The sequence below is a fragment of the Zootoca vivipara genome, chromosome 5 (genome assembly GCF_965207765.1).
Source record: "Zootoca vivipara chromosome 5, rZooViv2.hap1.1, whole genome shotgun sequence".
Lineage (NCBI taxonomy): Eukaryota > Metazoa > Chordata > Lepidosauria > Squamata > Lacertidae > Zootoca > Zootoca vivipara.
Window position 1 is genome coordinate 12,644,092 of NC_142588.1, and position 16,760 is coordinate 12,660,851.

At 45.1% G+C, this 16,760-nt stretch overlaps 2 protein-coding genes across 15 annotated transcripts in view; one reads left to right on the forward strand and one right to left on the reverse strand.

Annotated features, from left to right (window-relative positions):
* The window catches only part of ZSWIM8 (zinc finger SWIM-type containing 8), a 54,381-nt gene extending 47,333 nt beyond the window's left edge, over nt 1–7,048 (forward strand). For 6 of the 10 annotated variants that reach the window (XR_015949966.1, XR_015949968.1, XM_060275044.2 and 3 more), the window contains 4 exons: nt 272–445; nt 3,996–4,115; nt 5,244–5,422; nt 5,992–7,048. Coding sequence is in view for 7 of the 10 variants with exons in the window: in XM_060275044.2 (XP_060131027.2) it covers nt 272–445; nt 3,996–4,115; nt 5,244–5,422; nt 5,992–6,195 (677 nt within the window). In the remaining 3 variants the exon portion in view is untranslated. The remainder of the gene's footprint in view (nt 1–271; nt 446–3,995; nt 4,116–5,243; nt 5,423–5,991) is intronic. The other 4 variants (XR_015949967.1, XM_060275045.2, XM_088669471.1 and 1 more) reach the window with 1 other exon arrangement.
* Nucleotides 7,049–9,296: 2,248 nt separating this feature from the next.
* The window catches only part of NDST2 (N-deacetylase and N-sulfotransferase 2), a 105,219-nt gene continuing 97,755 nt past the window's right edge, over nt 9,297–16,760 (reverse strand). For all 5 annotated transcript variants that reach the window (XM_060275053.2, XM_088669475.1, XM_088669473.1 and 2 more), the window contains 6 exons: nt 15,922–16,045; nt 14,937–15,111; nt 14,578–14,748; nt 13,614–13,723; nt 10,907–11,009; nt 9,297–10,807 (listed from right to left, as the gene is read on the reverse strand). In XM_060275053.2, the coding sequence (XP_060131036.2) occupies nt 10,682–10,807; nt 10,907–11,009; nt 13,614–13,723; nt 14,578–14,748; nt 14,937–15,111; nt 15,922–16,045 (809 nt within the window). In that variant the 3' untranslated portion in view covers nt 9,297–10,681. The remainder of the gene's footprint in view (nt 10,808–10,906; nt 11,010–13,613; nt 13,724–14,577; nt 14,749–14,936; nt 15,112–15,921; nt 16,046–16,760) is intronic.

A 16,760-nucleotide genomic window follows, 5' to 3' on the forward strand; every position in this document is an offset into this window, starting at 1 on the left:
AATGCAGTAGTAAGGTTTGGCTCTTGGGAACTACATTATAAAGCCTGCTCACAGAGAAGGCAAACAAGTGAGCCGTCTTTATAATTTCTAGGACATGTACTTCTGGGTCTACTTGCTTATGTTTCCTCTGTCTACCGTGTTACTACCAGAGTTAATATTAACCCCACAGGTATATGATACATTTTGGGGCAGGATGTAGTTGGCTGAAGTCCTATAACTGTTTGATGCCAGTATTTCCCCCCTCCTTTATACTGTTGTTTGTTTTCTCCAGTAGGAAGTGTTCATGCAGGGTCTACATTCCCAGCAATTCAAGGGACTTCCTTGACGAGTCTGTCTTCTCAGCCCAGCTCCCTTGTCACAGGAGGCTTTCCTTCTGAGGATGAGCAGCACAGCCAGCCTGCAGGCAATCAAGGCGTGCATCACCTCCACTCTGCCTACCGAGTTGGTAAGGACAGTTAATTGTGGCTCTTGCAACCCTCTCACCTGCAATTCAGGGCAGGGCTACAGTATGTGAAAACTGACTCTTGTGCCAAGGTCAATTGGGAAGGTGTGCTAATTCTCATGTGATGAAGTGGTTTTAGGCTGTTTTTGGTTTAGGCTGGAATGCATAGCCACAAGACTTACAAGCCGATCACAGAACCTTTCAGTGCATTAATCTTTTGAGGGGAATGCAAGTGGCTTTGGGGGATGGAATCACAGTGAGAAGAAGTGTGCCAATCAGTAATGTGAGTGCACCAGCTGTCAGCAGTCCAGAAGCAGAAATAGTCTGTTGATGAAAGACTTCCTACAATACTGAGAGGTTCATAGGATTGGGGTGAATGTTAAAATGGTCTTGGTGAGCAGGTACTGTACAGACATAAAGAGATTGTGTTTTTTGCCAGGGTGGGGGAAGATGCATGTTATGAATCTAGTGTGGAGTGAGCCTTCAAATTGATTCAGAGAGATATGGAGTATGAGGATGGATGCTTGGTAGCTGAGATAGTCCTTCTTACCTATGTATAGTTAAGTCTCTGGCACAGCATACACAACTAGTCCATGTTGTAGAAAACATGTCACACACTACTCAGGTTCTCCTTGAGGTTAGTGTCCTCTGGAGCTCAGAGTACTTGAGCCCTGAGTTGCTTCCTCTTGCCTTCCAAGTAAAATACAATTGCAGGGCAGGGAGCTTGAGTTCAGTAGAAAACTGGGCATGGACGAAGCCAGCTTCAGCATCATTGGGTCTAAGTGCCAGGGCCTCTGAGGATCACATTAGGAATATCAAGCTACCTCACTACCAGGAGCCAAGGAGAGGATGGTAGAAACCAGGGGCTTAAAGATCCCTGCAACCCCACCCCATGCTCTTGGCAATCAGGCTCAGGAATGTGGTCATATAATCGGACAGCTTGGCATTACACCTGGGTAGAAAAAAACCGAGTCTCAAGTATGGATGGGTCCAAGCAGAGTATAGCTGTTGGGTGCATTCAGGATCTCCCTCAGGTACATCAGTCTCAAGGATGATGGCAGATTTTCTGCTTCATTGTAGTGATAATTATCTGCCTCCTTTGTGCCCCTAATAATTAGTATGGCCAATGCTGAGACACTGACTGTGACAAGAAGCCAAGGGCTGTCCAGTGTTTCGGGGGTAAAGCAGAACAAGCCCTTCTGACTGCTTTCAGCAGGCATGTTTTATGCAATTGGGAGTCTTTCATGGACCTATGCTCTGTGGGCACCACATGTACAGCCTTTATCTGTATTTTTGGCACATCATAAGCATTCTGGTACCTTGCTGTGCCAGACAAACATAGTTGAGCTACTGTCTTGAAGAGGTACTTGATTCTCGAGAAACCAAACTTTGATCAGGCTGACTCACCACTGTTGGCTGAAGATCTTTTGCTGCCCAAAGTGGAGATCAAATGCCCCCCTCTGCTGCATTTCAGGACTGTCCCTGGGTCTCCCATGAAATGGGAGGAGAAACTATTGCAGATGTCAATGGAACAAAGCCATGGTCATGGTGTGAGGTAACTGGGCTAGAAATAACAGGCTTGTTAGACTCAACCATATGAGCCACCTTGTTCAATATGACCTGTTCTGAGCAGAATACATGTGTAAGATAAGCTTGATTACTGTTCCAAGGAGGGCGATGGAACTCTCCTCAACCTCCACTTTGTGATGAATCCTCACATCTCTAAGGTCTTGATACCAGATGCCCATCCTTGACTGCATTGGTTATGAGTGACTGCCAGGACTCGGTCACATTGAATGGTTCACACCCTGCTGGTGTTGCAGGGCTATTGAGAACAATGGTTTTCAGGGCTGATAGTGGTATTAACTGTAATGTCCCGGATTGATTACAAAATTGATATCTTGCAGATGCCTAGAAATCAAAGTGGGCCACTTTTGAAATGCCTATAGAATGGATGTAACATAATTCCAACTGTGTTCTGAGGGTGGAGTTCCAAAACAGGCTATGTGGTGTTATTTTGGGACAAAATAAAATGTACACTGTCATATAAAATGGGGAATGGAGGAGGAATAAAGTTCCTAGTGGCTACTAGAAGGTGAATGGATGCGAAGAGTTTGCATGTTTCAGTGATTTTTGTAAAGGTGTCTCTTTTTGCGAAAATAAAAATTTAAACACAAATGAACCAACCAATGATACTCCCTTTTTCATCTCCACCTACTGCAGTCTAATAAAATCATAGCAATTACAGGAAAAGGAATTGATCACTGCATATTTATATGGAACAAAGAATGTTAATTGGGGACTCGGTCACTTATTCCTTAATTTTACTATGTTAACACAGCCTTCTGGGCTATCTTGATTATTCTTCAACCTCAACCAAGTTTCCCTCCTAAGTAGACTATACAGACACCTGTGGGGTTCTTGGGGTGTGAAGGAGACACACAGTGAAATGGAAAGGAGCAGGGGTGAAGATCCATCATGTATTCCCTCAATGCCGTTCAAAGCCTCCGTTTGTCAAGGCTCACAAACAGTGCACAGTTTGCTTTCTATCTCTAGCACACAATCTCCTAAATTGGAGTTTGAAAGGGAGTCCAGCTGGGGTAGAGCCTGTTGCTCTCTGCCTTTTGCTTTTAAGGGAAGGTGAAGGCATGCCTTCCAGTCCTGGCTTTGGGCTGCCATCCAAATCCTTGGGGCATAAGATATATCTGGGATGGAGCAAGTTGTTATCCGTTACCATTTAGCACTAAAATGTACTAGTCTAGGAAGTACCCCCCAGGTAGGTGGGCTTGTAAGACGTCCATAATTTGGGGACAGCCTGAAATGGTCTGGCTTGCCCTGGTCACAATATATAGGGATTACTTGCAGTTGGATTCACAGCTGGGCATATTAAAATTGATTGCCGGTGGAAACCTGGGCATTTTCAAAACTCCTTATATAGAGAGAATCCAGACTGTCCTGAGTTGCTCTCCATATTGTGGTTGGTATCCTTATCCATTCTATGGCAGAATGATGTAGAGGAGGGGTTTGTGTAATTGGAGTCCCCTTGGAAATATTGTCTTCCTGTTTTGCCTGTTGTCACAGATATGAAAGAGTATGGGAGCAGAGGGGGAAGCCTAACACAGGCCTGTTCAGAGAGTGTTGCCTTGCGTAGGAACTGAGGGCATAACTGAATGGTGAATGTTGATGTCTGTGTTTAAACAAAATGGAAAATGAAAATTAAAAGTCCTGCTGGCTTTCTATTTGTTTTTTGTTTTTAAATCTGCTTTTGAAAGAGCAGAGGAAGATTTATATTTATGCTTTCGCCCACCCGCTGCTTCTCAGCTCCAGATCGTCCTGCAAGCTGTCGCTTCATCTTCTCACAAATCCACAGGGATTACAAATGTTGCCAACCTTTTTACCACCTTGCAAAGATAAACAGAGACACCATTTGGCATAATTACCATCTCCTAGCTCATTTCTATGAAATGTTTGTGAATGGGTGGGCACTACCCTTCTTAAGTCTTGTGGGGCTTAACTTGGTTGTCTGAAATTTTGAATTTGCACTTCCCTGCAGGAATGTTAGCGCTGGAGATGCTTGGGCGCAGAGCTCACAATGACCACCCCAACAACTTCTCACGCAGCCCACCCTACACAGAAGATGTGAAATGGCTCCTGGGATTAGCTGCCAAATTAGGTAAGGCCCAAGGAACTTTTTCTGCGAGTAAAAGTTCACTTAGTCCCAAGGCAACATTTTCCGCCAAGCTCTTCTCCTTTCGAGTATCTTCATCTGATTGCCCATACTGTAGCAGTGGCATTGATTCTAGAACTGAATAAATGTGGGAAATAAAATTAATTCATGAAGAGAGACCACTGTAAATAATTGCATGGAGATGTAAATAACACCAAAACTGAGCAGCTTAAAGGGTTTTTTTAAAAGGCACTGCAGGGGTGGCTAACCTTTTTTTGGGCAAGGACTGCATTGACCCATGGTCAGCTGTATGGGGGTCCCATATCATAGTAGGTGTGGCCTATGGTATGTGACCCCCCCCCCATATAAGTGGCCACAAATAATCCCCCTCTTTTTTTATAAAAAAATTGGGGAATATTTGATGGGCCATAAAAACATTTTGGTGTCACAGCAGGTGACTTCGGGAACTACGAATAATTCTATTTTAAAAATAGAAAAATTGCCGGACTGGGGTGTTTTTAAAAAAAGAAAACACAACAACTCTTTGCATCATGATATCACAGTGAGAGACCTGGAGGAGCAGTAGAATATAAAAATACAAAGGGGTGGGGAAGCAAAATAATAATAATAATAATAAATAAAACACCTTTGGGTGCGTGTAATTTAGAAATTTGCTAAAATTCTATAAAAAGAAAATCAGAGTGTTTGTGGATTACTCTTATATTAGCTTGATTCTTCAATACTTTGTTTTAATTGCTGGTAAGTGAAGAGTAAGTGAGGCTGGCAGATTCTCCCTTGTCTGACATGTGCTCTAGCTCCCATCAGATGTCAAAGAGAAAAACAACTACCAGACTTTTAGAAGACATCTGAAGGCAGCCCTGTTTAGGGAAGCTTTTAATGTTTAATAGATTATTGTATTTTAATATTCTGTTGGAAGCTGCCCAGAGTGGCTGGGGAAACCCAGCCAGATGGGCAGGGTATAAATAAATAAATTATTATTATTATTATTGCAGCTAATTTGTAGGTGCTGTGCTCTGCCCCTACTAAGGAGTAGTAGTAGTTGTCCTCTTGGTTTTTCAGTATGCTTTGCCTGTTCTTCCTACTCCTCTGCATCCCACCTTTATTTTTCTGCAGGTGTCAACTATGTGCATCAATTCTGTCTTGGTGCAGCCAAGGGGGTCCTGAGCCCTTTTGTGTTGCAAGAGATCATCATGGAATCCCTGCAGAGGCTCAATCCTGCCCATGTCCACAATCACCTGCGCACACCAGCCTTCCACCAGTTGGTACAGAGGTGCCAGCAGGCATACATACAGGTACGCATGCCCCTTCCTTCCCATCGGGTCAAGCTTGCTTCACCTAGGTGCTCCTTGCTGCTCCAGAAATTATAGCCACACCATCATCTAAATACCTGCCTGGATAACATGAAGGCTGCTAAGTCAAAGCACTTGTAGGTTAATAGTAGGTGAACAACCTCCCAATGCCTCTTAAAGGCTGGCAGAATGAGTCTTAATTTTTCATTTAGCGTATGTGTTGAGAAAACTGAGAATTAAGTCTTTATTACAGTATTGCTTGATTGTCTAGGCGGCCTTTTGTTTTGTTGTGTTGATCCTGGGCCTCACAGTCTGCTTGTCAGTCCTCCTCTGGAAGAATAAATAAGAGCCAGTGTAGGGCAGAGCTAGAATGCTGAACCTTGACTCTTGAGTCAACGTTGTTGAGGGATCTTGGGCCAGCCTCTCCCTTCCTCCACAACCTACCTATTATGTAAGACGTTTCTGCCACCACAGCAGCAAAAGGGGAAGAGAGTGATCAGGTAGAACATGGAAAATGCATTGTTACCTTGGAAGCTGTATCTGAACATCATTTCCCCTTGTGTCCCCTAAAGTACATCCACCACCGGCTGATCCACCTTACTCCGGCAGACTACGATGACTTTGTGAATGCCATTCGCAGTGCCAGAAGCGCCTTCTGCCTAACCCCTATGGGCATGATGCAATTCAATGACATCCTTCAGAACCTGAAGCGCAGCAAGCAGACTAAGGATTTGTGGCAAAGGGTCTCTTTGGAAATGACCACCTTTTCACCATGACGGCTTGGGGGTGGCTTCTTTTAGCTAGAGTTCTGTTCGTGGCACCCTTCCATACCGGATCTTTTTTTTTTTTTTTAGCTGTTGGAAACCACTGATTTGATGTATTTATACCAAGGCATTCCTCTTCGTGCAACTGTGACTGTGCTCCACTTCCCTTGTTTTCTTGTCCCCAGCAGGTGGAGTCAAGAAAGTAATTTTGCAAGTACCAAGGAAGTATGTGGTGTGTGTATGAGAGTGTTTTCTGTGTGAGAGTTGAGGGGGTTGGGGAGGGGGAAGAGGGAGAGTTGTCTGGCTGGCTGATGCTTGGCCAATGCTTTCAGCCCCCTTCCTGTGCAGTTTTCTAAATGAGGGTGTGTGTGTGTGTAGTGTGCCTGCATGTTAAGGGCGTAGGGTGGAGCCTGTCCTTTATAATATTTATTTTAGCATTTATAAATATGTATACTACTTTCTATAAGGTTCTAAAAATTTCATTCATCATAGGGCCAGGAGAGGCAAGAGTTTTCTTTTTGCACATCCTGGGCTCCTCGGTCACCATTCCTTCCTGCAGCAACTACCCAGAGGAGCTCAGGCTGAAGCGGAAAGAGCTCATTCAGCCAGCAGTGCCTACATGTTTGGATGGGCAAAAGTACCACTTTTGCAGGCCCCCAGAACAGTTTTGAGCTGGCTCCTGCAGTTTCTTTGCTGCTTGGACTGTGGCCCCAAAGAGTTTTTGTCATCAGGCTTTGTAGGATGTTCCAACCATGGTGGTTCTGAGTTGTACAGTCATGTTACTTTGGCTGGGATGTTAGCTCTCCTGTAATCAATTTCTTATTCCTTGTTTCAGTTTCCTGATTAAAACACTCATTTTCTTAGACTGATTCTCTTCTCTATCCTTCTGTTAATCATGCTGAGGATGCGATAAAACATGGAACTTAAGATTGCCTGCAGCAGGGGGTTCTTGCCTTGTAACATGAATGGTGTTTGACATACACCAGAGTTTCATTGCGATTCTGCTTACCATGCTAACACACAGTACCTAGACTGTAAGACATAAGGCAATGAGCTAACCTGGTTAGAGAAAGGCAGGTCATCAGAGGCAGGTTGGTATGTGAAGAAAGGGGTTTGGACTTTGTTGCTCCTAAACACGTCCTGACATTGTTTCTCCTTTCCTGTTTTGATGGGTCTTTACCTATTTGCAATTTACCTTGTTAAGTTGTTTGGGGGCATTTTTTGTATAAAGTGATGAATACAGTAAATAATATTACTAACAAAAATAGTAAAATCAAAATCCTAAGAGAGCCCTATTGGATCAGATTCTCCCTCTTAAGCATCCTATTTCTAACAGAGGCATGCTCACAAAATTCTAGGTTGTTTACTGACAGCTTCCCTCTCTGGTAGTTCTGATTCTTCCTTTCACTATTAGTAGCTTTGATACTGTTATCTACTAATTTTTCAAGTAAAGAAGTTCGACTACTGGCCCTGTCAGGCAAGAAGTTAGTATTATCCCCCCCCCCCCCGGTGTGGCATTGCATACTTCATAGTCTTACACTATATAATGGAGGCTGTTTTTACTGATACGTTATGATAAATAATTGTATTGTGTATGCTAGCTGGATCCACTGACTTGCGGTTTATCAGGAAGCCCTAGGTTTTTGTCACTTGTGTTTGACATTGTGCTTTCCACCCCCCCTCCCCCAATAATTGGTGGTTCTGCTCTGGGTTTCTGCCCTATAAGGTCCTGGTGTTGGTATCTGCTAAAGATTTTTTCAAATACTTGTTTTGGCAGAGTTGGTGCTTCAAATAAGCAAGACTTCTACTCTTGGAAGCCGCCTTGCCTTTTTATAGTTTCCTTGGGCTTTGTTTGTTAACCAGCCCTGTTGAATGGGTTTGTATTTTTCGACATCTGTGCTATGCATTCTGTTTGCAGTCCTGTTATGTGGTTTTAGGCAGATTCCTGCCAGTGTGGCTCTTTTGTCTCCCTTTCAGCCTTTTCCATCAATCCTCTTAATTTTTCAAAGTTTTCTCTCTCGAAATGAAATGTCAGACTTTCTTGGCATGTTTCAATTTAAGTTGGTTACTGTGAGTGGTTTGACAGTAGTTGCATCTAGCAGGTAAGGATCAGTACCATGTCTATCATTTTCCATAGCAAGTGCCCAGCCCGGTTTTAATATGCACCCACCCATCTAAGTGTTTTTGTGCCAGTGATTATTATAAAAGCTAAATATGGGGCAGGTAAGGAAAGAACATGCATAAAAGATTTCTCTGTTCAGCTTTTCCTCTTTTGTTTGAGCACATTATTCATGGTGGGTCATTAATATGTCATAGTCCCAACTGTTTTTTGGTGGCCCCTACTGTTTATTAGATTAAGTCCCTATTTTGCTTCTTCCTATGAAATGCTCTTTTTCTATGTGATTATAGACTGGACCCTTTTTGGAATTGTGCAGCCTTTCTCAGTGGCATTGCTTGGAGTACAAGTGCAGCGACACTTCTCTGTTTGTGGAGGTTAACTTTTTTTCAGTTACAAATGAGCACATGTGTATGTTATCAGCAACTAGCATATGCTCTCAATTAATAGTTATAAACATTGACGATATAACTTGATGTCAGTATCAGCATCTTGCCATTGTAAACGACTGTTTCCTGAGGAAACTCATTATCTGAACTTGGTGTGTTCAAATCCTCACATGCTAATTAGCTGTCTTGAGAGAAGTGACATCTAACTGCCACAGAAGGTGGCTTTAATCGGCTTTTTTTCAGCCAGAACTTGCCGGAACCTCTCACATGGGCACCATTGCCATTCTAAGAGAACGAGGGAAATGTTCTTGGTGAGTTCCGCTTTTATTCATTTGTAGATACTCAGTTTGAAGTGTCAAAATAGCTCCCATTTAGGGAGAGAGAAAATTGAGCTAGTTGAAGTAGCAGATGGTGCAGGGCAGGTTGTCTGGCCACCTATTGTGTGAAAAGCCTAGCATGTTTTTGGCACCTGCACATAAGTAAAACAGCTATGGGCCCCTGGGCTATCTCTGCCATGCAGTGTTGAAGCAGCTGCTTTGTTTCCTTGTACGTTCATAGCTGGCTGTTGTGGAGGTGTGGTATAACCGAACACTACAGTCACAGAGAAATAAAGTAAGTACATTTATTGACTCCAAATGCTACGTCTAACCTTTATTTAGACATTGTGCTCAGCTGCAAGAGCCAAGAATTTATCCTTATCATTCAATGTGAATGACATACATGAATCCAGTGCAGGAAGCACAGCACTTGCTTCTCTCCTCAGCCACAGGGTTTTAGGTTTGTTGGTTCAATTTTTGATAGCACAACATTTCCCTCTGCATGGTGACACATTGGATGAAATATTATATAATCCATATTATATATTTACAAACAATGGTAAATTGACAATTAAAAATACACAATAACTAAGGCTCCATGTATAAGCTTGGCTGAAATCACTTTCCCCCTCTTGGAGTGGGCACACTGAGTTAAGTTACCCAAGGGCTCTTCTTGCCCCAATCAGCTGCTATATATATATCCCTCAGTGAGCCTGGCACTTGTGAGCAGCTGCTGGACCACTCTACATAAGGCATGTTAGGAGGGATGGGCAGGACTGCTGTAGCTCTCCGCTCACATAGTGGTTGTAATGAGGAAATGCTGAGATTAAAGAGTTGGCTGGAGACCCACAACCTGCAGAATTTGAGGCAAAATGAGTGATTTAAACTGACAACACAGATTTGTAGTCCATCTCATTCAGCCTTGTTAAGATGAAAATGAATAGCCTATTTGAGATTGCTGAATCCCCTTTCCACCCCAGCTGAAAGTTAAGACTGTTCTGATTAAGTTACAAGTGAACACTGTTTCTTTATAGTTCATGAATGAATGTGGCACCATCGTATTTCCCCCCCCCTTTTACCTGACACGAGGGGGGGAATTGTAATCTCTCTCCCATGAGAACTTAACACAAGTTTCTGCTGCCTTTTTGACCTTCCCTGCCCCCCTTCCCTTTCCGCTAGAATAGGGGTTAATGAAATAACTAAGGCTGCAGTCAGATAAATGAAACTTGCTGACCATTATTAGCAACATCACCCTAACAACCACATAAGGGTACAATATTAAGACATTCACTTGCTAGCATCCTGAGTGTTTTTGGACATAAATAGGGAATGTCCCAGTAGCTGACACAGTTGCATGCTTTTGTTTTTCTGTGGAGTCTACTCTGGGCTTTCTGGCATGGGGGAATTATAGCACAAAAGCATTCCTGTGTCAGCCACCCTCAATTTTTTAGATAGGGCCCTGACTGCACAGTAGCTTGTGCCATTTTGTTCTCTGGGTATCTCCAATGTAGCAAACCATTAATAGGTGAAAGTGCATGGTCTATAATCAGGCTAGCACACTTCCTGCTCCTGCCTCCAGTTTCCTTTCATAGAGAAGAGATGGCAGCAGTGTGTGTTTTTCCCCAGTGGCTCCCACATCCAGATGTTGGGCAGCACTGGCGCCAGCACCCTTGACTTCAGCTCCAGCTAGAATTTTGCAGCTCCTCTCGGAGCCATGTAGGAAGGGGCTGTCCAAACTTGTTCATCAACTTGGATAGTTCAATGTTGTGCTCGCGATAGAAGTCTGCCAGGAACATGCGGGACTGCAACAGTTCCAAAGGGAGAGCAGAGTTAATGAAGGAACGGCTCACAACCATCCCTCCCAATTACATTACTGAGATGAATCCCACTTGGCTACTCACTGAGGAATCCATGTCTGGATATTTTCTTCCTTTACTTTTCCCCAGACACTTGGTCTTCCCTCCTTCAAGAACTTGACACCAAAATCCTTTTGCTTCATCAAACCTGAAAACACATGGGTTCTGAGTTGGAGCAATCTGAAGGGCTAGGCTAATGGCTTTCCAATATTTTGCTTGCTTTCTAGAGGAAAGGGGCTGAAAGCAGTTTCCACAAAAAAGTAAAACAAAGATTAACTTTTAATTGTTGTTGCAATGCCTTGCTAATATTTCTCAAGTGCATGAGCACTCGTGTTTCAAAATTTGCAAGAATAGTTTGGTGATCTGGTGCAGACCTGATGCTGGCTCCTTACAAAATCATAGGTTCCAAGTTGGTAGACACACTTGAGATGTGTACCACACTGGTACAACGTTCCTCTTCCCCTGGTATTGACACCAATGCACTAATGCAAACCAGATTCCCTCAGAACTAGTTCGCAAATGCATTTCTATCCAAGGCTTAAGAGTTACAGTGGTGCCTCGCACAACGAAAAACTGGCTAGACGAAACAGTTTTGCGTTGCGCAAGGCATTCGTAAGACGACAAAATTTTCTATGACTGCCACTTCGTCTTACGAAGCGCGGCCATAGAAAGCGACAAAGGAAGATCAGCTGTCAGCACGGGAAGCTGACAACTAATCTTCCTTTGCCAGGGGGGACGGAGCCAAAACGCGGCAGTGCGGCGGCTGCCCCTGCCTCTCTTCCCCTTGGCTCGGGGAAGACAGGCGGGGGCAAGCAGCGCCCGCTGCGATTCGGCTCCATCCCCCGCCGCCACCTCTCGCCTGCCTCCCCCGGCACGGAGCGCAACTTCGGAGACCTCCGAAGTTGCGCTCCGTGCCGAGAGGCGGTGGCGGGGGAAGATCTTCCCCCGCCCCCGCCTCGCACCCCAGACACGGAGCACAGTTTTGGAGGTCTCCGAAGTTGCGTTCCATGCCGGGGGTGCGGGGCGAGAGGCGGCGGGGGAAAGTCTTCCCCCGCCGCTTCTCGCCGTGCACAGCCGGCACGGAACAGTCTTCCCCCGCCGCCGCGAAAAGCCGGCATGGGGTGCAGTTTTGGAGGTTTCCGAAGCTGCACCCCATACCGGAGAAGGCAGGCGGGAGGCGGCGGGGGAAGAGCTTCCCCCGCCCCCGCCTCGCACCCCAGACATGGAGTGCAACTTCGGAGGTCTCCGAAGCTGCACTCCATGTCGGGGGAGGCAGGCAAGGTGGTGGCTGGGAGAAGAGAGCTTCTCCCCTTGCACACAGCCGGCATCGGACGGGGCTTCGGAGACCTTCTCCGAAGCCCCGTCGCATGCTGCCGCCAGTCCCCCAGAGCCTATAGGAACGCATTTATTAAGTTTCAATGCATCCCTATGGGAAACTGGGACTCGCTAGACGAAATATTCGTTACACGAATTAATTTAGTCTAGCGAGGCACCACTGTACTGGCTTACAAAAAGTAGCATGATTTGCATTAGTATATGATGCAGGTTTATAATAGCTGAATCCTAATAATGTTCATATGTGAACTGTGGCAAGAGGGTTAAGTTAAACTGTTGTCTTGAGCTTCATAAGGGGGTCTGTTTTATCACTGACATCCAGCCAAATCCAATTCTGATGGCACGGAGAGGTTGATAGCTATGGTATTTACAGAGCAATCCAAGGCTGTGTGTATGGTGGCGGAGAATACAAATGTCTTATCCAGAGCCCTACTAGACTGAGCCAGCAGCATGCAGGCAAGGGCAAAGGAACATTTTTATTCTGCTTCCTTTCTTTCAGCTTTACATTTTTTTTAACGTGGAAAACATATATGGGAAACATTTAGTCATGCTCAGGAACATGACTAGATACTTCTCTGGTTTGGGAGCCTATTGTGGGAAAGGAGGACTTTAGAGGTTTCAAATCCAAGATGCTTTCTGGGAAACCCTTTTTCGCCCTACTGATATCGGAGGAGTTGGTGAGGGAAGCCCTGGGATTAGGTCTCCAGTGTCAGAAGGGTAAATTCCCAGGGACCATAGGACTACACTAAGGCTGGGCGATGTCAGGTTTTCAACAGCCAAACATCGTGATCTGTCACCACCATGTTGAAATGGAGGAACAAGCTGCATAGGTCCAGCCAGGCAAAACTGCCACCACTCTCACTGAGGCAGTTTCACCTCAGATGACGCAGTTTGTTTCCACCTCCCACCCCAAAGTGTCTCTGGCTTGTGAGCAACACATCGGGGGCTTGCTCAAGCCAGAGGCTTTCTTTGAACTATTCTGCTGAAGAGAGCACAGCCACCCATGCCTCAGCAGAGCAGTTTAAAGAATCTGGGGGAGGAACAAGCTGTATTGGCCTGTTGATGCAGCTTGCTCCTCTCTCTGCGGCATGAGGGGCAGAGCGTGATAGCAGTAAATCATGAGTCCCGCTGGTAGCAGAGAGGCTCAGGAGCAGCATGGGTTTTACCCACGATACACCGCTGGGTGAAGCCGCCATCGTGCTGTGCCCCTCATACCAGTCCTGGGCGATGCACAGTGGTCTTCAAGGTGGCATACAAGAAAGTAAAACTTGTAAAGCAAAAATACAGCAGCAGTAAATGGAAATGGAAACACTGCCAGCAGTCCAGATCATAGAAGAGGAAGCTGCTGAAATAGTATGGGGGTCTCAAAACATTTACCATGTATTTACACAAGCAAAGGCAGGCATGCAATCCTTACTTGAGTGCTTGGGTATAGTTGAACAGTGGTGTAACCCCCAGAAACCTTTGGATGTTCTCCATGATAGATGTGGGGCTTTGTCTGAGTTCCTGCCCATCCACAACCAAAACCTGAATTGAAGGAGAAACAATGAAGGTTTCAGAATAAATCTAATCATGTTAGGTAACAGATAGAAGCCCAGAAAGCAGAGATTCTATGCCAGGGGTGGGGAACCTTAAGTCACATACAATTATCAGACAATTATCCTGCTCATTTTCTATTCCTGGAAGGGGTGGCATTTCTTTAACATACATTAACTACGATCGCAGCAATCAACATACTGTATAGATCTTGCATTTTCAGGCATTTGCCTGAAGTCATGAGGGTTAAAAGAGACATGAACATTCAAACCCTGCCTGGCCTTCATGCATTGAATGCAGGTCAAAAGGAGGCCTTTACACACTTTCCGCTGAAATTCCTTTAGAAGCCTCCATGGGCTCAGAAATGCTAAACCTTCACAATCGATACACAAATACCTGAGGGGAGCCAGTGTACTGGGGAATATTGCAGAGTTTGTGTTTGTGCTTCTGCTTCATTATAGACTTTTAGCCCATATAAATTCAGGCAAGCATATGAAGCATCCTTGGTGGCTAACACAGAAAGCCAAAAGGCACAGTAGATTGTTTTAGTTTCCTTCCACTATGAATTCTAATGCCCGACGTTCTACCGAGGAAGGTTGGAAAGACTTCCAAGTTTTAAACAACTGAGTTGGCTCAAACATGCTTTTTATAAAAATCCTGTAATCTCATTTTTGTGAGACCAACACAGCTACAGGATCCAGGTTTACCTGTTGTACAGGTGAAAGCTAATAAGGTACTCATTAGGAGTGAACAAAAGCAAACATATCAAGGTTTAAGTTCCCCTTCAAAATACCACCTGTATTGCATAACAATGTGATTATAAACACACCCAAAGGCTGCTGTACCTGTCCAGAAGGATAATACATCAGCCACCTCTCCAGATGAGTGGAATACAATCCAGGATTCAGACAGCGGTTCTGCAGGTTGTGCAACTCCTGAGGAGCTTGGGGCCCAGCAGAAATGATCTGGTAGAAAGTGTAGTTGAGTGCCACAGGGTCGTTGTGAGCACGCTGGTGCTACAAGCAGGTAATGGGAGGGGGGGGAGAGAGAGAGAGACATGAGTGAATTAGCAGCACACTTCTCTTTCTAGTGTACGAGGCAGCATATCTGTATACGACATGCACCGTCACATCCCGATGACCCCACCTGCTGGGTCCTGCACATACTCCTGCAGTGATGCCAGGAGGAGTTCTTAAGGAATTACCTGATACCAGGAGTATGCTCTGTCAGCTGGATTGATCAGGATGGCAATTATTTTGGCCCGCGGAAGGAGAGCGGCACTCCGCCTGGGCACTACTTCGGTGTCAAAGTAATTGGCACTTTTCTCAAACATGAAATCTGTGCTGGCATTGGAGGGGATGGGAAAGAACTCCATGTACCTGTCATGTGAAGAAAATCGGGAGAGCATGAGAACAAGGCATGTGTAATAGTGGTGATGGGCGTGACACAATGGGAACATAGGGGAGAGGCTAGTAGCTCCTAGCATTTTGCCCTGCCACAGGGGAACATGAAGGAAATGATAGTTTCAGACACAAATGAAAGAGAATGAAGACAAGGACAGTATTCTGCTAACACAATTCGCACTCTCAACTCCAGTCCCAGTGATTGGCAGTGTTGCATGGACATCAGTCTCAATATGACACACCTATACCACAGGTAAGGGGACACATCACAGTGGCAGGAGCAAGTTAAGAGGATTAATTCCCTCTGCCCTCCTTCATGCAGTAATCTTATGTATTTGTTATGTCAATCAGAATAATCAAGTCCTGAACCACCATGGTAGACTCAAACTGAGGCTGAAGCCAGGGTCTGCCTCATGACCAGACAAGCACTGCCCATTGTGTTGATGGCCATGGCAACTGCAGTTTGATTTAACTGAGCGGCAACAAAGGCAGCCGTAAGACCAGCCAAATAGGCCACTGTTCACCAATGTTACCATACCATTTACTTCAAATCTCTATTTAAAGGTTGACTGAACTCAATGCAGGTTAACATACACAACATTAGGAAGCAAATCAAATCATGCCAATGGCAACCAGTTGACCGAAACCTGCACAAATAATTTTTAATACCACTAAAAGGTTTCTGATGAGGGTCAGAATGCCTAACCCGACTGAATCAAAATCCCATTGAAAGTTTGTGGGACAGAGCAAGGGCAAATCAGTGAGCACACGCGTCAACACACTTACCAGTCAATTCCTTTGTGATAGTTGAGTCCATTAAAGAACTGGATCTCTTCATAGGTGGAGGGGCTTGGAAAGTTGCTGGTAACAGCTGGGTGCATGGATAGGAAGAAATGCACAGCTGTCGTACCTGAAACGACACAGTGGAAACAAAACAATGTTTTGTGAGAGATTTGTCTGGGAGCAAAAAGGTCTGAAACATAAGCTGGTACTAGCACAACTGCTACCAACACCTCTTCTTGACACACGGAATAGTTTGTCCTGGGCCAAAGCTTGTTGCCCATATTGCTCAACGTGGTAAGGAAAGCCCCAACTATAACCACTACCCTCAGCCACTCTGGCAATTCCCATTGGACTAGGCAGAGCGTGAGCTTTGTCAGGCGAAGGCTTCTTTCTGAAGCCAACTGCAATATAATTGATTAAAGTGGAAAGATCTGAAGCATATGAAGCCACAAACTAGGCCCAAAATGCAAGACCTGTGCTTCTTCACGTTCCCTCCCTTATAAGTCTCTTAACCGTTTGTCCTTGTTTTTATTTAAGTAAAGTATGATATAATTGTTGGGACACGGGTGGCACTGTGGGTTAAACCACAGAGCTTGCCGATCAGAAGGTCGGCGGTTCGAATCCCTGCGCCGGGGTGAGCTCCCGTTGTTCGGTCCCTGCTCCTGCCAACCTAGCAGTTCGAAAGCATGTCAAAGTGCAAGTAGATAAATAGGTACCGCTCCGGTGGGAAGGTAAACAGTGTCTCCGTGCTTAGTCATGCTGGCCACATGACCCGGAAGCTGTATGCTGGCTCCCTCGGCCAGTAAAGTGAGATGAGCACTGCAACCCCAGAGTCGTCCGTG